Raw genomic sequence first — 24,585 nt, forward strand, 5'->3', positions numbered from 1 at the left:
CAGTTTTAATTTTCCTTACTTTAAGTCTTTAAAAGTCTTAAATTTGATGTCTGAAAGTGTAAAGCAACCCTGCTTAATACCTGTGTGAATTAAAATGCCATCCTTAGTGCTATGTAATCAGTCTTATGGCAAGAAACAGATAAAGAAACTGAGCATCTCCTCACACATGTACAGTCTGAGGCATTGAATTAATATTGTTGCCAAGGAAACTAAAGGAGTGGTTGGGAGTGAACAAGTGATTGAAAAGATGGATTAACTTCATTTCCTTTTTAGAGAAATGTAGACATTTCTGTCTTGACTAAAATAAAAAATGTTTTCTATCAGAAAAACATGAAGTAGAGGCTGATAAAGAAAGGAGTTCTTTCATATCCTTTTCTATTCACTATGAATAGTCATTATACAACTGTTTGATTATCTGAAAATATCTGGAACACAAATCTCCCATTCAGACATCTGTTTTATTAACAATGAAACCACTGATTTTCACTTCAGTTCTGAATGTATTTTGCCTGTTTCTGTGCCTGCAATTCTTGCTCTAGTAGACACATTACACTAGATATATATATATTTTTTCAAAACAGTATAAATCTTTTGACTGAATTCTAAGTTTTACAGGAAAAAAAAGCATTAAAATATGTGCGATAGAGAAACATCTTTCCTGATTGTATTTTTCCACCTGTTTGTCAGGTCACCTGAGTGCATCCTGCTCTCTGCCTGCGGGCCGTGTGCCTTACCTCCTTGCTACTTCCTGCTCTGATGGAACTGTCCGCTTCTGGAGATGCACAACGAAGCCCTCAGGCATAAACGACTTAGAGTACCAGTGGGAGGAGTGGCCTCTCCTGGTGGAGGAGGGTCTTCCTAACAGCAGTGCAGTTGGTGTTCACGGCCGCCCCATAGAGGTTAGCTGCTGCCACACCGGACAGATCGCAGTTGCATACAGGCAGACTCCATACACACCTCTGAACTCAACCCCTAATCTGAACTCTTATGGGCTGTTAACATCTCCTCCCTCTCTGGCCTCCACCCCTTATGTGCACCACAACAACACCACCACCACCCACCTGACTCCAACACTGACGGTACAACGCAGCCCCAATCTCACTCCGTGTCCCAACCCAGCAAACGCTAGAGAACCATTATTTCACATCAGCATCTTCCAGTGTGAGTCCACTGGGGGTTCACAGTGGATCCTGGATCAGACTTTAGTCCTGGATGGCACAGATGGTGTCGGTAGTAGCACATGTGGAAGTGGCAATGCAGAAAATAACACAGACTCCTCTATACCTAATGAACCCTGTCCTGCTACCTCTGGTAGAAGCCTGGTTCATTTGGACTGGGTATCACAGGAAAATGGCTCCCATGTTTTGACTGTTGGTATAGGGACAAAGATTTATATGTACGGTCGTCTCTCTGGAAAACCTCCAGAACTGGGTCTGTCATCTGATGCCAGTAGAGAACAGAGATTATCTCGCTTGGTATTGCTGCGATCAGTTGATCTGGTGTCCTCTGTCGAAGGCTCGCTGCCTATTCCAGTCTCCCTCTCCTGGGTCCGAGATGGCATCTTAGTGGTGGGCATGGACTGTGAGATGCACGTTTATTCACAGTGGCAGCCCCCAGTACCACCCAAACCCAGCGCAACAACCGGCCAAGACACTGACATCAGCAGCAGTGTGTCCTCTATAATCTCGGCTATCAGGCAGAGTCAAGAGGATGCTCTTAGCCCGGGAGCCCCTACGTCTTTACTGGCCCCTCCTAAAAAGGCATTGACCAGATCGATGATGAGTCTGGCTCAGAAACTCAGTGGGAAGAGAACAGCTTATGACCTGCCTATTGAGATGGAAGACTCGGGGCTTTTTGAGGCAGCTCATCAGCTCTTTCCCACGCTGCCCCAGTACCATCCTGTACAGTTACTTGAGCTAATGGATCTAGGAAAGGTAAGTGTATTTATCTGTTGAACCGTAGATCTTCTAGTTTGATTCATTTGTGTTCAGGCAGGTTGAAGTAAATCAGACAGGTAGGCTTATAAGGAATAGCATTTACTTTAAAATATCCAGTATTGCACAGTAAAATATCCATTTATTGCCATAAAAAGGAATAATACTTTACTCATGTATGCTTTCTTAAGGTTTATCGTGCCAAAGCCATCCTCTCCCACCTGGTAAAATGCATTGCCGGGGAAATTGTGACTCTCAAAGACAGTACCACCAATCCTGAGAAACGGGTACGCTCTCGAACCATTAGTGCTGGAGGCAGCACTGCCAGGGACCGCAAGATGTTCAGCAAATCTGAGAACTCCAGTCCTGACTACACAGAGATCAGCTCCATCCCTCCTCTGCCTCTGTACTCACTCCTGGCAGCTGATGAGGATACATTAACAAAACCTGGTGGGTATGAAGAACCAATAACTTTAGAATAAGATTGTACATTGGCTGCTGCATAACAATAAACTGTACTTCAAAAGCGTCTTATAAAGACAAAGAACTAAAATGTATAAAGTAGGAATTTACAGCTATCGGCAAAGCAAAAATGGGCAAAGCAACCTTAAAAATTCCATTAACTTAAAAAAAAAAAACTGTATATGTTAGTTCATCATAGTACCTTTACTTTAGGAACAGATGCTCAGAAGTAACACTCCACCTGAAGGTTCTCTTCACTCAGGCTGCAAAGGCATCACCTTGAATATTTTTCATTCAATTTTTTTAAACTAATACTTTGAAGGGTCTGCTGCTTGTCTGAGGCCATTCCTCTGTTAAGCAAAAACAACTCTCAATGTGAAGCTGCCACTTGACTTGCATACCTTTGAAAAGGAAACTTTTATAAAGTCCTTTTGAAAAATGTCAAAACGAGTTACTTGAATATAATAGAAAATAATTCATTGTCTACTAAGTGTTTGACATGCATGTGTAAAGATTAACCATCGAAAAGGGTGACACATTTCAAACAAAAAAGCATTTAAAAAGCATCAGTTATAGTAAAAGTAGACACAATAGAGTTGTGTTACTGAAGTGTGACAAATAATTAACAGTAGATATTGAAGTAGTGTTTGTAGTGTAAATTGTTATATGTAGTTTGTTGTGTTGGGTAGCATTATTTTTTAAAGTAACTTATTGGTTATTGTGTTGCATACAGTGAAAGTTACTGTGTCGGAGTACTTCTGCAATACCAAAAATGTAAACCCTTTAACTACTCTTTTCACATGTCAGTTTTAAAAATGGCCCTTAGCCTACTTTATGTCCACTTATGAGTAATCCCATAATCTGTAACTCTTCAGTCTGAAAACAAGAATAACAGATGCAACTTTCACAGCTTTTCAGCGTGCCAACATTCTGACAATAGACTGGACAGAGGCAAACAGTATTGGGCAAATATTGTAAGACTTACTGAAACAGCTATAAAAACATAGTATCACAAGCTTTGAATGGTGTGTTTTTTAACATAAAAAGTATTTCCACTGTATAATCCTGTCCTATCTGCTCTTATGCCTGCTAAATTGGCTAGCTACACTGACAGAGCTGTGCTTACATTCTGCTGGTATGCAGCTACCTGCCAACAAGTAGGAGAGAAACAGAAACAGTGCAGACATGTTTGGGTCCAGGATTTTTTAATTACTTTAAATAGATACAGAAGTTTTTTCAATAATTTATTACTTTTATGAAATATTATGTATTTCAACAATAAAGGTAATCTTGGCACTCTCATGGATTACTTTGTAATGAAATACCTCCAACACTGACAGTAAATTGGTTTTACGTCAACTAGGTTTATGTGTTGCCAGCAGCTGTTAGATTATATTAACTTTAACCAGCTCTACTTATGGAAAATGCTTTTGTTTAAGCTCAAATAAGGAAAACTGAAACTCTGTGTCTTTATAAAAATTCGACAGTGGGCTTTATGCTTCTCCACGCTTCACTTCCGCATTTGACCTTAGATCGCTTCCAAACTTACTTCTGTTGTTTACTTTTGGAGAATAATGACAGTAGGTTTCGTTTTGGCTTAGCATGTGTCTTCGGGCGGAAGTTGTCAGGCCGCCTAATTTTCCACCAGAAATACATCACACGCTGCCATGCATAGAGCCTATTAAAGATTGTAACTCTCTCATAATGTTAATTATAGGCTAAAAACAGAACGCTTCTTATGAGGAATAGCACATACAGTGCAAAAACACTGCTCTTAAAATTCATTTTCAAACAATCAATTTTAATTCTTGTTTTCCTCACCAGGGCTCAGAGGATTAAAGAAAAAAAAGAATGAAAGCAGAAATAAGATAAATACAGTGAAGGAATTCCAGCTCTTGGCATTTTAATTTAATCTGCTGTCTTCCCAGCAGGAGGGGACTTCTCTGCCCATTTCTTATGAAATGCAAGCCTTGTGTAATTAAGCACAGTCTTTTGCTTCTCTTTAGATAAAGTGGGCAGTGTGAGTGGAGATAGTGGGCATGGTTCCAGTCACACTGATGCTTATGATGAGCTCTTTCAAACACCCAGCATGGCAGACCTGGAGCCTCTTGATAATGATCAGGAAGAAGCAGGAAACAAGGTCAGTTCCTTTTGGCTGGTGCTTGGTTAAAAGGGAATCTATAAAATTAGAGTGGACAGAAACATTTAGTCCTCTTTCATTGTTCTATTGCTGGATCAGACTTGCATAATTTAGGATTTCAAGGTTCATTATAATTAATCGATGCTATTGAACTTAAAGACTCAGAGCTTAGCATGGCTGTAGTTTATGAAAATCTAGCCTTGTGTTAGCACAGATAAAAATGCAGAATGTACCTCTTATATGTTTTGCTGTTTTTAAGTCTAACCACTTTATGGTAAGTCTCGTCTCTCACATAAAAAATTAAACAGAAACACTGCTTTGTCATGTTTCTTCCTTTTAGGTCATTGACCTGTCCCAGTACAGTCCAACATATTTTGGTCCAGAACATGCACAAGTTCTGTCCAGTCACCTTCTTCATTCCAGTTTGCCAGGCTTAACCCGTTTGGAGCAAATGTCTCTGATGGCGTTGGCTGACACCATTGCCACCACAAGCACAGACTTTAAAGACAGCCAGGGCACCAGCAAAGGTAAAGAAGAGAAAAAAACAGTGCCCTTCAAATAAAAAGAGGTGCAGAAGAGTTGTGTTCCTGTAATTATGTTCTGAAATAACGCTGGTTATTCATTCACAAGGTGGAGAAACACTGGATGAGTGTGGACTGAAGTTTTTGTTGGCTGTCAGACTCCATACCTTTCTCTCTACTTCCCTGCCTCCAGCTCACAGAGTACAGCTTCTACGACAAGGTACAGTGGCAGAATGGTTTAAACTGCTTTATTACTGTCACAAACAAGGGGGAATATTGTAACATTTAACAAGGCAGCTATCAGTTTTCTCATTCAACAAAACCAAATTCGCAGTTAAGCCACTATTGGTAAAGAAATGACAGAGTGACAAAATTGTACCATCTTTACATAAACTTGAGGCAACAGGATTTCCCATTACACTTGACACTTTTCACCAAAAGATGGTTCATAATGCTCAGTTTCTGTCAAACTTATACTCTGATCTTTAAAATTAGATCCTCCACAGTTGTCTCACTGGCAACTACCTCATAATCTCGCTCTGACATAACTCTCCTTTGTCTCTGTGCTGTGACTACGGATTCTCCTGCAAAGAGAAGACTCTTTAACTTTATAAGTATAGTGTCAGAGGAGCATAGTAAAAAAATAGCAAATCAGCAGTAGGGTTGTTATCCCGGACACCTTGTTTTACCTTGAAATAGACTATATATAATTTAAAGGTATACATTATAAGGGCATTTTCACTTCCTCCCACTGGTCTGCTTTCACGCTAGTGACATGCCTGAGCACACTTGTGTAGGTATTTATGTTCCATACAGCAGGTGGCGGCATGCACTTAGTTGGTTTTCAGGTTTACCAAGAAGAAGAGAAAAGATGAGACAACCATGGAAACCACTGAGCTTGACATTTGTGTATTCTCCACGATTGAGTCCATCCCGCAGGCTACTGTAGATGTTTTTATTTTTGGCACACAAATAATGGCCCTCTTCCTACCCCCACATCTACTCTACAGCTCAGAGGATCAAATGGTTTTGTGCTGTGCAAGTTTGAAGAGATGCAAGACATTTCAAATTGCCTGTACATTTCTAATCACTGATGAATGCCCTGTACTCAGGCATGGTTACATTCATATCTCCTGTATATCTCTTCAGCATAGACTTCAGCATAGGGCTAGGCAATTAATCAAACATTAGATTAAATCGCAATATGGACTGCAGCAATTTTCAAATCACAGAAGGTGCATTATTTCTTTAACCTGAAATTTATGTCAGAACACCAGTTTAAAACTTTTTTTGCAGCAGAGTTTTTATGCATTACATAATTATGCAATCATTCAAGTGCCATGTTTTAGAATAGTCTTCAAAAAATCCTACTTTCTTCAATTTTATACTTTTTTTCTAACTACGTATGAGAATGATAATTCAACAATTCATATCCAATTTGCAATATAAGCAAAATTAATATAATAACAATTAGTTTTTTTATTGTTCAGCCCTTGTTAAATCTAATATTGTGTTGGTTGTAATATAGAATGATTTATGGCTTGTGTTTGTTGGAAAGTACAAAAACTGAGGAACTTTAGGAGGAACTAATGATCGCATTTCAAATTGCAATTGCAATATTGGGTAAAAAATCGCAATTAGATTATTTTCCCAAATCGTTCAGCCCTACTCTAGCATAGTGCTGGAGTACAGTGAACTTGTGTTCACACTGATCAAATGAACCAGACTTTGGGGTCAAGTCTACTCAGATCCAGACCCTGGCCCCTAATATGAAACTACTGAAGGAGCTTTTGCCATCCACTCAGTTGGGTATAGCTCCAGTGCACACACAATGTCAGGGCTACACAACCCTTGGAAAATATTTACCAGCCCTCATCTGGAGAGCTGTTTAGATTTCTGTTGAGCAATTTGCTGCCAGGCTAAAGGTTATTTAAGGGGGCCCACCTTCAATCCCCTTCCTTTCTGGAACCTCCAGTGCTTTTCACCTGGCTAGTCCAGGCTCTGTGCTCCATGATGTCCTTGGGTCATTGCTTAATACGTGAGCAATAACTCAAAGTCTGCAGTTGGAGAAAAAAGAGAAACTAAACAGTTGCAGCACACAAACATTTCCTCACAAAGCAGCCCCTCGCACATGCTTCAAAAAAGTCTCCCTAATCACCTTGACTATTCTTCTTTCAATTCACCACTTGCTGTGCAACTAAGGATGCCCAGCATCCCTGGTTGCCATAAAGGACAGCCAATAGGGAGCTAGTGTGCTGTCATGATAGCAGTTAGCATAGCAGTTACTCTGCAAAGTCTCCTGAAGTGAGAAAGAGATGATGCTTGTTGATGCTTGATGATGCAGTTGATATTGGTCTCAGTTCTATGTAATAAACTGTGAACTTAAAGACTCAGAGTCTCATAGGCAGAAGAAGCAAATGTCATCAAACAAAATAAACCATAGTGGTTAGATTGCCTTTGAGCCAGGCACAGAATCGTTATCTACTCCCTGACCAGTTGTAAATTACAACCTAAGTAACTGTTGTGTCCTTAAACGCAGTGTTATTATTCTCTCTATAACATAAACATTTTCATTATTGAAGACCATCATGCTCATCTTCCTACAGGCCTGTCGACGTGTCATTATGCCTGGGCTTTTCACTCTGAAGCCGAAGAGGAGCTTCTGAACATGTTGCCTGCTTTACAGAAAGGAGAGCCCACCTGGCCAGAGCTACGCTCCATGGGTGTAGGCTGGTGGCTCCGCAGCACTAATAAGCTACGCAGGTGTATCGAGAAGGTGAGGACACTAATGACATGAAAGTCTTAGTTTCTATTTTTCTGCTCATGATCTTGAATATTCATCTAAATCAAGTTTTTAACAATAACTTTATATCTTTAAGTATATGCAGGTTTGAGATTTTGCTGGGAGTAGTAGAGAGGAGTTAAATTAGAAATGAAAGGTCGGTTTCTCTGTGGAGTTTATATCAAAATGTTTTTCGTATTCATGCTAGATATGTTAGTCTTGTATAAATCCTCAGGCACATTTTTGAGATAGTTTAAGATCTGATGTGTTTATGAAGTTCTTTCCTACATTATTGAAGCTGCAGTCAAAAGTCAATGGATTGAAAAATGGAGCACTTGTGTTGCTTTGCTACATTTTCCAGAGGTTTATTTTGGTTAGATGAATATCTTTGTTTTCTAAATATAGGTCTGACACTAAGCAGCATGCACAATTTATACATTTTCAGCAGGATTGTCAGCTTTGCTTTCAATTTGAATCTACTTAAGATGTTATATTTAAAAAAAAATCTGCACATGAAAGTTTTGCCCTCAGTGTGTAAGCTCTAAGTACTCATATTGATTGCTTCATAAATTAAATGAAGTGCTTTTGGGTAAGTGAGAATGAAATTTTGCATACAGTTAATAATTCAACCCTATGATAGGGTTTGAAAGGCTACCTGAAATGACCCATAATGCTAGGCTTAAGGCTCTTTCTTTCATTTTGTCAGGTTGCCAGGGCTTCATTACAGAAGAGCAATGATCCTCTGGATACAGCTATATTTTACCTTGCACTGAAAAAGAAGGCAGTGGTCTGGGGATTGTACAGGTAGGAAAAGCTGAGACTTGCGTATGGAATAAAAAACCCACTCACATTCACACATAGTCATCACCTCCAATAAACAAGATGAGTTCTGTCAGACTACAGAAGACCTATGACACGAGCATTGTTTTTGTTGTTGAATTCAGATTGTCTGTCTCTTCAGGTCTCAGAAGAACGCCAAAATGACAGACTTTTTCCGAAACAACTTCAGTGAGGATCGGTGGAGGAAAGCGGCACTAAAAAACGCCTTTTCTCTGCTGGGGAAGCAGCGGTTCCAGCACTCTGCAGCCTTCTTCCTTCTCGCCGGCTCCCTTAAGGATGCTGTTGAGGCAAGTGCAAAATAGACATGACAGATTGTTTACAAGAAGCACTTCTTCCTTCATCTGTTAGTGCCACTTGCCAGCCTGCTAAACCTTAGTTTGAAACCATGCTTTCAGCCGTCATTTGCTGCTCATTTCCTTTTACATAATTTCTGAAGCATTGTAGTTGTTCATTTTTGCACAACAATTCAGTCAAGGGCAGTGTTTTGAAAATGTACTAAAAGGCAGAGAAAGCACATTCATACAAAAGAGACCTTGCCATCAGTTAGTGTCTGGCATCCTTTTTTATTGTGTGAACAACTCAATACATCCCTACTGAGGTCTTATTGTCGAAAGCTCTTAGCACAATGCTCCGAAGAAATATTGATGCTGGCAGTTGACTCTTGGGTGCTGCTGCCTTTTACACCATTTGTGAGAATTTTCAATAGCTTTTTTGTCGTTCCAAACTAATAATGAAGCATTGTAAAAGGGGTCACTACCTTGTGCCTTTCATTGGAACCATGTACCATAAAATTCAGAGTACAAGTTGACCTGGTATATAAGTTGTGGCTGTTTTTTTTCTTTACGTTTTCTTCTGCAAAGTCCACAACATGCGGTTTCTGTGCAGCTGTGTTGCTCTTTTAGTACCATCTGTTTTCCCTGTATGGAGTTTGTGCATCTACTGACTCAGACCAGCACGCCACAAGGTTCATTTTTCAACATTATACTCCACATTTTCTTTAAATGCACAGTTAGGCCTAGAAGAAAAGCAGTTAAAAAGTGGTGCCAAACCCTGGCTCTTTGGTCTGTATCATTAGGCTTGGCTTTTAGATAATGAGACTGTGCTTATGAAAATACAAAACCACACAGGTCACAGTCATACTGAGTGTTGTATATTAAAGGTTGAGCATTCATGCACAACTACTGTAAGTTTGCAATAAATGACGTCTTTAGTTCACTGCTAGCTACTGATTGAAGAGCACATGTTTATGCTAAGGAGTCAAAAAATTAATAGCTTAAAAGTTGAGCAATGCAGAGATTTAGTGAAGGCAAAGAGGATGTCCAAGACGATGAAAGTTCTGGGTGCCCAGGCACATCAAAAACTTCTGAACATATTCAACAAATTGATAACATCATTCAGAAAGATCGACGACTCAGTATAAGAATGATAGCAGAAATGGTCTCCACTGATAAAGAGACAATTCGGCAAATTTTGCATGAAAATTTGAACGTGACAAAAGTGTGTGCCAAAGTTGACACAGAACTTCTGACTTCTAATCAAAAGCAAAAACCCAAATTTGTGGAGACATTTTGGACCAAATTAAAGGAAACCTTCATTTTCTGGGAGTGATTACATGCAATGAAACTTGGATCTTCCAGTCCTAGTATTTAAGCTGCAGTCAACTTTTAGATGAATATATACAGTAGATATTAAAAGTTAAGCCCATACACTGTATTAAATAATGTTTTCATTATAATCTTTGTAAGTTTGTTGATTTACATGTATTGGTGCTTTTTATCAGAAAGGGTAGATTAAAAAGTGAGTCCCTATTTCTTGCTATCAAGGGGTCTGCTCCAGGCCATGTTGTTTGCTTAACCTTTTGCTTATCAAATTGATAGTCCCTGGAGCAGTGAGTCACATTTTTTAATCTGCGTGAGTAAGTGGAGCCTCTCTGAGTACTTTATGGAAATGAGTGTGACCCAGGCAAAGGGCTATCATTGACATTGCTTACTCTTTCTGGCTTTTATTGAAATGCACCTCATCCCTCAGTAGCTAAAACAATCCACCAACTGTTTGTGTATTCATACTTAAATGTTTTACATTTTATACCTGCAATGTATCGGTCCATTCATTTCTGTAATAGTAGTTCATAAACCCTTTTCAAACAACTGATCCTTGTCTTTGCTTTCTTTCTTGCAGGTGTGTATAGAGAAAATGCATGACTTGCAGCTGGCTCTAGTGATCTCCAGGCTGTACGAGTCTGAGTTTGAGACTGCATCCACCTATAAAAAGATCCTCCAGAGACATGTGCTTGGACAAGACAAACAGGTGCAAGGCCACCACCTGATACATTTTGCTATTGAAATTCCCCATTTTATCCGGCAGTGTTCACTGTCTCACCAATGTTTTGATTATTGAAGGAGCAGAATGAATCATTGCTATTCTTGGTTTGTTTCAGATTCCAGCCCACCAGGACCCGTTCCTGCGTAGCATGGCTTACTGGGTCCTGGAGGACTACAGCAAAGCTTTGGATACTCTACTTGAGCATCCTGCTAACAGCATAAGCTCTGGGTCCAGTGAGACCAGACGTGACACTGGTAGGTCTGCAGTGCTTTATCTGTTTCTCTATTCCTCAAATTACCTCAATGCAGAGGTAAAAATTGGGTGATACTGTACTGTCTTACAGTAACACCCTAGTGTAAGGCAATGCCTTATTTTCAGTGCAACCATCCATCATTTTTTTTCACTTCCACAATTTAGTATTCAGCAACAAAGACCACGCCAATAAAGAAATTAATTTAAAATAGTTTGATATTGATGATGAGAGAAGTTTGGATCAAGAAATGAATGCAAGGGTTGAGAGAAGAACAGATGAAGCGATGGGGTAAAGGATGTGGGAATGAAGTATTAATGTATGAGGAATGATGGCAGGTTGCTGTTAAACTTGTGTTCAGGGAAAGATGGATGCAGAAATGAAATTGAACAGTTGTGAGCTGTTTAAAGAAAGAAAACCTGGGGATTTGAGACTCGAGGTGATGGAGCGATAGTCAAGTGGATGAGAGAGCTCACTGACTGGCACAGGCTTTTGATAGTAGACGTGAGGAAACCAGAAGAGCTTAGACTTTGGGTAGTTACTGTATTTAAAAAGAGAGAAGTTAAAATGAATGGGTTTTTGGGGAAGGGTTAAATGAGTGAGGTTTGCTTATATATGTTTGGCAGTGGAAATGGAATTGATGGAGGTGTTGCCTCTGTTCCTGAACTAAGGTTAAATAAAATTATATTTAAGGGAACACGTATTAGGTAATGTGGACAATGAGACCAAAGTAGAAAAGAAGTAATTGTGCTTTGATGGCTGGTATTGACAATATCTTTTTGTTATTTCAAGTATTTAAAAATTGGCAAACATAAACTTAGCACAAAAAGGAGGGAAATTTGTCTTTGGGAGATCATTTCTTTTTTGTAACAATGCTTCTTGGCAATATATCTTATACTGTTGGAAAGCCTCATTGTTTCCCCTTTAAATGATGCCTCATTTGTAAGGAACATCCATTTGTGGGATGAGCAGCAGAGCCGAGTATGTGGGTTGCGGCCATTTGAAATTTGCCAAATCTTCACTGCCAATGCCAAACAGGTTATTCTGCCATTGATTCTTGTTCAGTGTTGTTTGGTGGATTGGGTGATTGAAGTCTTAAAGGAAACCCTGCATGATCAGAGAAGTTTATCTTTTTGGATAGATATTTGTATCTCTCACATGTATATTGAATTAAAAAACACTCACTAAATATCCTAGATATCTGCATTTTGAGTAAATTTGAAATGACAAACTCACCAGGAGGCCGCCATGTTTTGGTCCGCACTGGTAGTGTGTGACATCACTAAGCCACGTCACGTTTGCTGTGTGTTGGCTTTGTTTCCCTGCTGTCAAAACCCTGTCATTCTTCCTAAGTTTTACCTCAATAAACCTCCATACAAGTAACTTGATTCAGTGTAATGTGGTAGCTTGCTGGTGGCTTTTCAAAATAAAAGCATTATGTACAAATAAAGGGAGTTTCTCCAAAGAAATTCTAAAGTTGGCTTTTACTTTGAAAAGCACAGACCGGGGTTGTTTTCATACTGTTTATCTTTACCTGCAACATGTGTGGAAACAGGAAACTTCATTAAGTTTGTGAAACAACTTTATTAAACAGACACATTTTAGCTTGTGGCCTTCATCTGGTTCATTAAGAAACAGATTTCAAACACATTGTACAGATGTGGATATTTGCTACAATAAGGTAAACATGGCTCTGTATTGATCATTTTACTGTCTAGTTTGACCAATAACTGCTCATGGTGCAAGGAAAAATAAATGAGCATTGTTACAACACAGAAATAATCAATCAAAATAATAATTCTTTCCTACATTATTGAAACTGCAGTTTAAAGTCAATGGGTTGGAATATAAAGAAGTCATGGTGCTTTGCTGCATTGCAAGATGATTATTTGGTTTTATAAGTTTATACATTTTTTAATTTAAGTATCTTTTATGTAGAGATGCAGGATATTATTGGCAAGATATCAGTATCGGCAGATATTAGCTTAAAAGACTTAAATATAGGTAATCGCAGATGTGAACATTTCCACCAGTATTTATAGTCATTATATCAGCCGTACATATCAGCTGTTTAAGTCCTGTATTGGCCTCAGATATCAGAAAAATGTACAACTTCATTATCAGGTATACATGATTGGCTGTAGGCAATACTCACCAAAGGTGGCACAATGTCAGCCCTAAACATTTTACATGAAGCCCCGAACACAAAAACAGCTACCAGACTGTCTACCTCCCCCTCCTGTCTTATCTCCACTTCACTCAGCCTCCTTTGGCACTGGATAGACTTGGTGTTTTTTACAATAAAAAAGTGTGTATATGTCAGTATTGGTGTCTGCTAGAATTACTTTGGAAATCTCAGCATAACAGATATTAGAAAAATGTAATATCATGCATCCCTACTGATGTTAGCTCACTATCTCAGTAGAAGAAATCAAGTTTTTAGAAGATATTTTCTCTTAACCAAAGTAAGGATATTGTGCATCACAATAATGTGAATTAATGTACAAATACATTAAGTTGGTTTGATAAAGTTACATTTAAAATAAAACCAGGACAGTACTCTAAAAGTGCCTTAGTTTGTAACTGGGCACAGCAAGATTAAATCCCCACTTTGACAAAATGTCTCAGCTTTGGAACTATTTTTGGTCCTTTAAGTACCTCAAATTGTGCAAGTAAATGCAGCCCAAATGACACAGTAGACCGTTTAGCTAAAAAATGTGCAAGGCTTTCCTTATGAATAGATGAAGAACTGAACTTAATATGAACCTCACTTTGACTTATCCCTGTGCTACATGTGTTTTACAAACGATGTCCTCAAAGCACATTTGATATGCTCACAGAGTTAAGAGCTCCAGCTTATGGAAACTTGAAAGTAGTGCTTGTGCTTCATAGGTTATGTGCTGCCATTACTGTCTCTTTGGTGCAAATTGCCTGGCTCTTTGACACTGTAATACCTGGATAAAAAAAGAATGAATTTAATTTAACAATTCCCAGCACTTCTTTCCTTCCTGTTCATCTTTCTGTTTGTAGACTCAAAAGTCTGCCGTTCACTCACCTTTTAATGACGACAGAATACTGTTCGTCAGCGGTCAAGTGCTCCCTTAGCTGCAGGCTGCAATTTGTCAACAAAAATTCAGTCAGGAGCCCCAGTTCCACTTCTGTGTCTGACCCAAATACACAGGCTGTCTGTACAGGTACTGTGGTCAAAGCAGAAAAGGATGTTTTTGTGGAGCTACCCACTGACTAAAGCTAGTTTTCTGTTGTTTTGTATTCTTGACAGGTTCCTCTCCCGTGTCCACATGTAACCCTGAGGTTTTCAACTTTTACACCTACCTACGTACCCATCCACTCCTCCTTCGCCGCCATTTAGGCTCCTCAGAAAAGGCTAAAGTTGGACTCACTGCTGAAGGTCGCAGGGCTGACTCCATCAGTCTAGAGGAGAGAAGACTGTTTTTCACAGCTGCATACACGCACCTGCAGGCCGGCTGTCCCATGCTAGCTCTGGAAGTCCTATCCAAGATGCCCAAAGTCCGCAAGCATTCCCAAAAACGCAACCAGGAGGACACAGGTCTCTCTACTGAACTCAGTGTTGGGAGCAGGAATGGTCAACTATCAGACCATGATTGGTCTCAGCCGGCTCTGAACGGCTATGAGTCAGATGGAAACTTGTCCAACAGCCGGTCAGATTCAGTGCTGAGCTTTGACTGGAGCCAGCCGTCAATGACACTTCCAGATGAGCCCCTGGAGCTAAAGTGGGACACTGACAAAGATGATGAGGATGAGGATGATGATGATGAAGAAGCTAAAAATGGTAATACTGGTAGAACAGCAGACAGCAGCAGTGTGTTTCAAGACACGCAGGATGCCATGTCGCCCTTAATGGAGACAGTCACTGAAGAGGACAGTGAGGACAGCGACGATTTCATTGCACCATCTGATGACATCTTGGCCGCTCAGCTGAAGTTTACAGCCTGCTTGAAGATTTTGACCAATGAGCTGCGGACATTGTCCACAGGTTATGAATTGGAAGGAGGGAAGCTACGTTATCAGCTCTACCAGTGGTTGGAGAGAGAGGTAACACAGTCACATTTTGAGCCACATTTTGGCTCGGTTATGTAAAATATTCTCAACATTGTCTGCAGCAAATACAGCTGAGCATCTTTGCTCAGCACACAGTGGAAAACTCTAGAACTGCCCAGCAACATACAATGTGCTTAACAATTCATAATGCCACTCAATGTTAGGTCAAAAGCTGAAAACTAAATCTGAATTCTCCTGTTAAGGGTGGGAATATGGAAAAAATATCATATCATAATTTTTTATGGCCAGATCATAAACTCAATTTTATCACGGGTCATTTCTTTCAGATTTTAAAGCTAATTTGTAAGTTAATGACTAAAACAATCAAATTTGTTTTTCATATAATTTAAAAAAATGCACAATTACTGTGTTTAAAGTCAAGTCTATTATTTTTTTCCTTTTTCTTCTGCAATATCCTAAAGGTCAGTTCATAAAATATGAAAGTATTTGACAATTATTCTTCCACCATCAGTTAGAGGGGTCGGAGGTCTTCTCCAAGATTATTTTAAGCAACAAACATTTCTTTACTTGCATTCTGATCTATATGGAAGCAATTTGTGCATTTTCAGCACCACTTTGTTTGTGTTCTTTAGTGTATCTATTTTATTAATATCCATCAGGCACATCTTTACAGTGATATTTTTCATAAAACAAGGACTCTAAGCAGATTTCCTACAGCTGCAGCTTTACACAGTAGCCTCTGTTCATAAATGAATTTATTTCGCAGCTTTGTTTATAGATCCTTAAAAATGACAAAGTGAGCAAATTCAAACTTAACCCAGAATGGGATTGATTTATGTGATACATAGTCCTGCTGTGAAGAAGATACCTTATTTTATTTTCAGTGTAAACTTGATTTGTATTCATAAAAGGGTCAGGAAATGACTGTTAAAGAAAACAGAGTGCATGCTGCACTCTGAAAACAGAAGAAGAGCAATAGAGCTGCAGATGAGAACATTTAAGGCAGCATGCATGCAAGTAATTGCATTTAAAACATTTTTAATAATAGAGGTCTGGACCTCACAGACATTACTCTTTATTCTGTTATTTCATTATTCTGACAGGTAATCCTCATGTAGAGAGGTGAACAGGCTCGTAAATAACTAAGACACCAAAAGAGGAGAATAATATTGGCTGTAGCTATTATGACAACAAATTAAATCTTAAGTGGGTAACTCTGGCACAACTTCACCAACTTCCAAGGTTAATGGAGGATGAAGAGAGTCTTCATAAAAAGTTTCTTTCATAAAAAGAAAAGAGAAATGAAATCTCCAGCAACACTTGTAGCTCAGAGAACAACTTTACTAGACCGTTGCATATTTTCTTTTTATGGTCTAAATATTAAGTTTTCTTGTCGGCCATAAATCTCTGCTCAGGAAGCAGAAGGGGAAGGGTGAGGGAACATAGAGCTTTAAAATAAGAGTGTGCGATAAGGTGAATGTTTGATGTTACGTGAAAGACTGCAACATAATGCAGGGGGGAACTGCTACTGGAATCTGGCCTCCTGTAGCTGCATCAGTTATTCTCTGCCATTGGTTGTGTGCTCAATCACCCAAACTCAGCCTTGTAACATAACGTGGAACGCCACCCCTCACCCCCACCTGCCATAACTTCGTGGCTAACCTCCGTGCTCCGTGGCTTACTTCTTGTTTTGTATCGAGGACTGTGTTTGTTAGAAATGGCAGTCCATAAGGTAAATTTACTACGTTAAACTGACGTTTTGGTTTCATGGATGAATGTCACAAAATGAGAAAGAAAAGCTGTTAAATGTGCCCTACCTGGTTTGTGCTCCGAGTGACACCAGAATGCTTAGTGAGGATCTTACAGTGCTAACCAGGTATGGCACTTTTAATAGCTTTTCTCCATTTTGTGAAAATCATCATGAAAACCAAATCATTGGTTTGCTGTTTAGCACCTTATCGGGTCCTAATTTAAAACAAGAAGAAAACAGCAGAGATGGGTGGAGCTCAGCGGTGCTGGTTTCTATTATATTTTCTTATTGTTTTGATTGAGAGCCACCTGGCAGTAGTATTTACATCCTGCGTATTTAAATAGCAACTGTAATGCAAATTCACTAATTGCTGAGTTGTTTCTTCCGAAATAATTTACTTTTAAAGAGCTCATGTCCAGCTGTAGTCTGTAGTTATAAAGGTTGTGATATCCGTCTGTTTGGGACTACATAAGTCTGACTGCAGCCTAAGGTTCACCTATTAAATCTTTTATAACTTGCATAACTCCCACACATCTCTCCTGTCATCGTGTTCACTCTTTGAAGATCTTATCTCTCTGTGTTCACTCTGTCACTGCACATGAACCTCATATTGGTAATAACTGAAGTGGTTCTCTGTCATGAAATTGTTTACCTTTCTCTGTGAAATCTGTTTGACAATTTTTAGAAATGTTTTGCTTTCACTCCCACACATGCGAGAAAAATTCCGTCTTGGCGTGTCGATTTTAAAACAAAGTTCTGTTTTCCCCAGGTGTTGGCTCTGCAGCGTTGCTGCAGCTACAAGCCCTGCCTGCCAGAGCTGTCTGTCCAGGCTGATGCCCCTGTTTCTGGATTGGTGGAAGAGGAACAGGTGGGTGTAGATAGCTGGCTGTTTCTATGATTATTAGATGTTCATGAAGAAACTCGATGGAGCATTACCCTTCATAAATATTTAAGAGAATACTGCTGTGTAACTTGACATTGCTTGAAATATTTTATTTTATTGCAATGATTTAAACCATAACCATTTGGATGTCAGAATGTTTGACTTATTTTTGATGGCAGTTAACATAAGGCTTTAGAAATCATATCAGATATTATGTTCCATTTTCCTTTTTTAATTTTTGCCCTATACATTTAAAATTTGTTTATTAATAATAGGTTTCAGATACCTACTGAACTGACAGTTCTTGGCTGAACAGAATAATAATATGCATTGTTTTAAATAATTCTAAATCCATGAGGCTTCTGTTTGAACAATAGCCAGCTGAATAGTACTTGCATACTTATAAAGATGATGACTGATTTCAATTAAATGATTCCATTTACAATGCCTCTCTAGGTGGGAAGCCCTCGTGGGGGCAGCCAGCGGAGCAGGAGACACTGGCTGCAGAGTAACCAGCCCTTACTCAGGATGTTTCTGAGCTACTGCAGCTTGCATGGCTCACATGGGGGAGGACTGGCTTCTGTGCGCATGGAGCTCATATTGTTGCTTCAAGAGTCTCACCAGGTAAAAAAAAAAATATGTACACACACAGGCACATCAGGTTGCTGGCATCAGGAAGATTCAGTTGCAGCTTTGTATGTCTGCCTCTGTAGCTGGATATAACTGTTTTTTCCAACAAGTGTTATGAAAAAAATAGTAAATAATTCAATTAGCCTTCATTGGTTTGAATATTGATAAGAGTATTGGTGGAACATGATAATGTAAAAAATAAATGACTTAAAATGCTGCATTTTGGATCACAACAGTAGTAAATTTTTTCTTTTTTTAATTCAAAACAGGAAAAATATAACTGTCGTTGCATGCAAAAAATTCACACCAGCAAGCTCACAAAGCTGCAGAATTATTTAAGTCCTCCCATATTCTCTTTGAAGGGAAGGACACTGGGCAGATAAGGCTCTAGGTACAAATGAAAGACGAACATGAAGCCTTCTGAAAGCTTTTCTTAATGCAACCAGATTCCCTGGACACACACAGTCACGCACACTTACATGCACACCAACACACACATGTACACACAGACCTACTTACTGTGCACTGGTGATCGGCTGCACACCTCCAGCAATGGGCTGACAGGCTGTGCTGATCTCCCAGCTCCTGAGGGAGGGTCTGCCTTGGGCTGACTCTTAGAAGGCTTAGTCAAGTTTTTGGAGGTAAACAACCCTGCGTGCCGCCAAGAGGGCCAGCGCTCTTAAATGTTAGCACTGTCGACAGGCACTGGGAGCCCTTTCTACTCTCTTACTTTGATTTTGAAATAAAAGCTGATTCTTTGTCCCAGCTCAGGTCTCAGGGTTGTCCAATTTATCTGCTGTTGTTGAGGAAACCACCAAAAATGGCAAACCTAAGCCTGCAGCATTGTTTCAGATAGACAGTCATATTCAGAGAGTTTGTAAATGCACAAAAATGAGGCAGCCTTCTATTTCCTACATCTACTTACACAAAATTCTTAATTACACTGTAAACCCAACCAGGATCTCTTAAAGTTAGGTAGCATACATGACTTTTGTTATAGCTTAGGCTGTTCAGCTAAGTAGCAAGTTTACCCCGATGAGTCTATGTACCTCATTTGTCTCAGAGATTCTTCCAAAAAAGAATTTTTGCAAACTCTAAACACCGAACGTTTTTGCTCCAGGATGATTCCATCCAAACAGCTGTGACATCAAGTCCCCAACCCACATCTATCCCCCTCCTGATGGCGTGCACAGCCAACGTTAAGACAGTGGTGGCCAATCCTATTGTCTACCTGACTAACCTCGCCCATGACATCCTGCAGACGATCAATGCTTTTGACTCTCCTCCACATCCTGATGTTGTCATCAATGAGGTACAGCAGTGTCTATTTTTAAGATATATTTCTATCACTGTTAGCATGGACTTCATTTATCTACATTTCTTCTTGATAAAGTTATGAATTTACACTTAGATAGCACAAGAATTGTTAGCTGTGACCCTTACAGAAATAGAGATTAATGGTCTCGTCACATTAAATTCAGAAAATGAAATAGGAAAAAAAACTTTTTATACTGCTATAAAAGCAATCCTCAAATCAAGAAAGACTGGCATAGTTTTATCAAGAATAACTTCTTATTTGATGTGTTTTACAAAATTACACTTTCGTCCATTTTTTTGCAAATATTCAACCAGAAGTACAAACTACTGTTCTTAGAAAATGCTGCTTGCTGCGCCGGTTGTGCCTGAGATCAGTAAAGCTGAGACAAATCTTTGTCTTGTATGAATAAAATGTTACTTGTTTTCACCTATTGTTCTTATCTAATGTTTCTTTGCATGTCATTGTATAACATTTGTTTTTTCTTTAAGCCTAAATAAAAATTCCTGTAATCAAAAATACTTATAACTCAAGAAAAGGCACACAGATATATCATTTCTGTAAAATGACATTGTTAAACACGTACTTTTCAGTTTGTTCTTGATTAATTCTGCAGTTTTTCATGTCAACGTTCACCTTAGGCTCTTTTGAAGTGGATTTTAGATAGCAGAATTTAAAAAGATGACTTGAACAAGCATGGGAAAAAAGCCCAGAGTGACAACATGACAGCCACAAAAATATGTAGCCCAAATATCTCAACCGCCCCCTAGTTGCTGGCTGGAGTATAGGTGACAGCGACTGCTGATGGCTGCAAATTGCATACATTTTTTAAGAACATAAACAACTTCAAACATTAATTTAAAAAGATCAAAACATATATTTTGTTCTAATGTATTTAAAACTCAGAAGAGGAGACAAGAATTTTCCTACCATCATACTTCTTCAGTTGAGTCTCACAAGATGAGATTTTACAAGGCTTGAGAGGCTTATACTGCTTTCCACTTTATTAAGCAACATTTTTCTCTTATTTTACTAAATATTAATGCAAATGACAGAATATTTTTCAAGTCATCAGCCATTAGAGCATAATTCAAATGTTTTTGAACAAACTTTTTAATGATAACCATTATTTTTTTAAAGTAAAAACCTCAAAAGGCACTGTTCCACATTATTAAGCACAACAGAGTTTTAAAAGATTTTAAAGGTTGTAAAGAACTGAAAATGGTCATTTGTTGAATTAAAAGTGTTAGGAGGTCATATTTACTGAAATCAAAAGCTATTTCAATCAAAATCATCTTAACAGGCCAAGTTAGATGTTAACATAAAGACCACTTCTTTGATATCACCTTCACTATTCTTGCATCCATTGAACTTGTGAGTTTTTAGAGAATTTCTGCTTGAATTTCTTTGCAGGATGTCAGAATAGCCTCCCAGAGCTGCTGTTTTGATGTGAACTGCCTCCCACCCTCATAGATCTTTAGCTTGAGGATGCTTCAAAGGTTTTCAACAGGGTTGAGGTCAGGGGAGGATGGGGGCCACACCATGGATTTCTCTCCTTTTATGCCCATAGCAGCCAATGACACAGAGGTATTCTTTGCAGCATGAGATGGTGCATTGTCATGCATGAAGAAAATTTTGCTACAAAAGGCACTGCTCTTCTTTTTTTTTTTTTTTTAACCATGGAAGAAAGTGGTCAGTCACTTTTTTTACCGTGGAAGAAAGTGGTCAGTCAGAAACTCTATATACTTTGCCAAGGTCATTTTTTACACCTTCAGGGACCCTAAAAGGGCCTACCAGCTCTCTCCTCATAAATCTGGCCCAAAACATGACTCCATCCCCTCCTCGCTGACGTCACAGCCTTATTGGGACATGGTGGCCATCCACCAACCATCCACTACTCCTCCATCTGGACCATCCAGGGTTGCACGGCACTCATCAGTCAACAAGACTGTTTGAAAATGAGTCCTCATGTATTTCTGGGCCCACTGCAACTGTTTCTGCTCTTGAGTATTGGATAGGGTGGCCAAAGAGTAGGTTTATACATGACTGCAAGCCTCTGGAGGATCCTACACCTTGAGGTTGGTGGGACTCCAGAGGCACCAGCAGCTTCAAATACCTGTTTGCTGCTTTGTAGTGGCATTTTAGAATCTGGTCTCTTAATCTGATGAATTTGTCTGTCAGAAACCTTCCTCATTATGCCTTTATCAGCACGAACCCGTCTGTGCTCTTAATCAGCCACAAATTTTTTCACAGTACAATGATCACGATTATTTTTTCATGAAATATCTAATGGTTTCATTCCTTGTCCAAGGTATTGCGCTTTTTGACACTTTTTAGCAGCAGAGAGATCCTTTTTCTTTCCCATATTGCTTGAAACCTGTGGCCTGCTTAATAATGTGGAACAGTGCATTTTGAGGTTTTTTATTTAAAAAAAATAATGGTACTTATTATGAAGTTTGTTCAGAAACATTTGAATTATGCTCTAATGGCTGATGACTTGAAAAATATTCTGTCATTTGCATTAATATTTAGTAAAATAAGAGAAAAATGGCATTTGCATAATGAAGTGGAAAGCGGTGTATGCCCAAAACCCCCTTCAATGGAAACACATTCAAAGTGCAATTGTACTCAGTAGAAATTTATGAAATATCACTTTTATTCTGCAAAAAACTGTAATGGAAGTTAGTGTAAGAACACTTAAATTAGTCTTTCTGGGTGTAGATCGGAAATGAGAAATTATAAAGACACAATTGAATTAATGCCAGACACAAGTAAACCATCAAAGGTTTTTAAAAACGTCCAGACTTATCTTTATCCCTTTTTATGTGAAATGTAGATCAAGTTTATCAGTGCTTGATGGTTATTTTATGCATGGAAGTGGCCTGAAGCACAGCTGGACGGAGCTCACCATTGAAGCACAATGCAGAAATAAATAACAATAAAGGCCTTTCTTCAACTATTTAAAAGCACTCGAATATTACTTCACATTCCCAGATCCTTTATGATAATAGTTGATAGTCATGTATCATATTAAATGAGTAATGAAGTGTGGGAAGAGAGAGGAAAAGAGCGTGGAAAAGCATTATGGATGCAGAGAAAAAAAGAGGAACTTTGTTTGCTCCTCTGTCCTGATGTAGCTCAGTTTACTTAAGTGTAAGAACTAACATAAACCACTTCCAGCACTCCTGTAAACCTTACCTTATAAATGTTGTTATTTTTAGTCCTAAAGCATTAATCAATCTGATCTTCTTAAAGTGTTAATATTGTTATAAGCATCTGATTTTATTGTGTTAATGGTGTTGAAGCTATAAACTTTGTTTTTTTAAAATCCTGTTCTTGTTCCTATTTCAGATCTATGTGCTGCACACACTGGCTGCCTCCCTCTCAGCCTGTATATACCAGTGTTTGTGTGACGGACACACCCACAGGTAAATGTCTGGCCTGCTTCTTCTGTTACCTGTATTTCTAAGTTCTAAACACTGTAGGCTGGCATACTGAAGGACTAAGAAACATGATCAGCTACTTACTGAACTTTTAAAACATCACAAGCCTTGTTCTATTTTCAAGCCATCCATCCGTTCTCTGACAATGATTTGGGGATCTGGGGGAATAAATCTGTGTAGATCTGAGCTCTGTTGGAAAAAAAAATGCTTTTAAGCTGCCTGACTAAAAAAGGTTTGGGTTCATAGTGGGAATCTACAGCGCTGCATCTCTCTGAGCAGGCTTCTTGAATTCTTTATATGACTTCAAGCGATGCTTAACTTTGATACAACTTTCTCATTTTCCACCACATTCACCTCGACACGATACCACTAACAGCACCAGCCGCCACTGGATTATTTATCTATCAAGAGTGATCTGACTTTGGTTTCCCTCTTTTTATTAGCATTCAAAACAGAAAATGTTGGCAAAAATAACATTAATGTATGTCCTCTGGTTTTATTAGTGTTCGTGTGTGTTTGTGTTGGAGGGTTTTTGGACTTATTGGAGCAGAATGATAAGGGGGAGGGGACATGACTACTGGCAATGAAGCATACTTTAGAATAAAAGGGTAATGCACACATACATCTACAGTCAAACCCTACCAATGTAATGGCTAAGTGAAAAAATACTTTTCAAGTTGTCTTAGGCTTTGTTTATGAAAATGTGTCTTAACACATGCTTAAGGCTGTTTTTATAAAGCGCCTTAGTGGCGTGATTAGAGACATGGAAAAGGGGGAAATATGTCGGAAGTTTGCTAACCAAAAATATGACTGTCACTTGTCTGTTTTGATCATGTTGAGAATGATTTATGAAAGCTGCAAGGCTGTTGTTTGTCATTCGTCATTCTCATTGTAATACTTAATTAGTTTTTGATTTTGACAGATGTGAGGGATATTGTGTATTAAAGATGGGTGAAGCAGAACACCAAATTCAGTTGACAACAACTCAGTGGGATTTAAACTTTGGTTTAGTGAAGGAGCGCATGTGTGGGATTGCTTTTTTTATAACTCATTTGGCTTACAGCAGCCGCTGTGTGAGTTCCTGTCACTGTTCAGTCAGATTTGTAGTTTGATTCCTGATGTTGTATAGATTACTTATGCTTGACCTGACTGGGACCTTTAAAGCCACAGAGCCCCGACCGCAGAGATAAAACTGCTTGTAAAATTAAATAATGTGTCAGAAAAGTTCTTTTCCTACGCGGAGACAAAGAAAACATTCATTTTTCTTTCAAA

The 24,585-nt window shown here is 38.9% G+C and overlaps 1 protein-coding gene across 4 annotated transcripts in view; it reads left to right on the forward strand.

Moving 5' to 3' along the window:
• The window catches only part of LOC121510100 (dmX-like protein 1), a 78,383-nt gene that overhangs the window by 25,577 nt on the left and 28,221 nt on the right, over window positions 1-24,585 (forward strand). For all 4 annotated transcript variants that reach the window (XM_041788001.1, XM_041788002.1, XM_041788003.1 and 1 more), the window contains exons 19-33: window positions 688-1,934; window positions 2,126-2,384; window positions 4,403-4,536; window positions 4,877-5,063; window positions 5,167-5,277; window positions 7,664-7,833; window positions 8,546-8,643; window positions 8,801-8,966; window positions 10,858-10,986; window positions 11,117-11,255; window positions 14,532-15,325; window positions 17,812-17,910; window positions 18,382-18,549; window positions 19,676-19,867; window positions 23,222-23,298. In XM_041788001.1, the coding sequence (XP_041643935.1) occupies window positions 688-1,934; window positions 2,126-2,384; window positions 4,403-4,536; window positions 4,877-5,063; window positions 5,167-5,277; window positions 7,664-7,833; window positions 8,546-8,643; window positions 8,801-8,966; window positions 10,858-10,986; window positions 11,117-11,255; window positions 14,532-15,325; window positions 17,812-17,910; window positions 18,382-18,549; window positions 19,676-19,867; window positions 23,222-23,298 (3,970 nt within the window). The remainder of the gene's footprint in view (window positions 1-687; window positions 1,935-2,125; window positions 2,385-4,402; window positions 4,537-4,876; window positions 5,064-5,166; window positions 5,278-7,663; window positions 7,834-8,545; window positions 8,644-8,800; window positions 8,967-10,857; window positions 10,987-11,116; window positions 11,256-14,531; window positions 15,326-17,811; window positions 17,911-18,381; window positions 18,550-19,675; window positions 19,868-23,221; window positions 23,299-24,585) is intronic.

This window comes from Cheilinus undulatus, linkage group 5 (genome assembly GCF_018320785.1).
Source record: "Cheilinus undulatus linkage group 5, ASM1832078v1, whole genome shotgun sequence".
NCBI classification, from domain to species: Eukaryota; Metazoa; Chordata; class Actinopteri; order Labriformes; family Labridae; genus Cheilinus; species Cheilinus undulatus.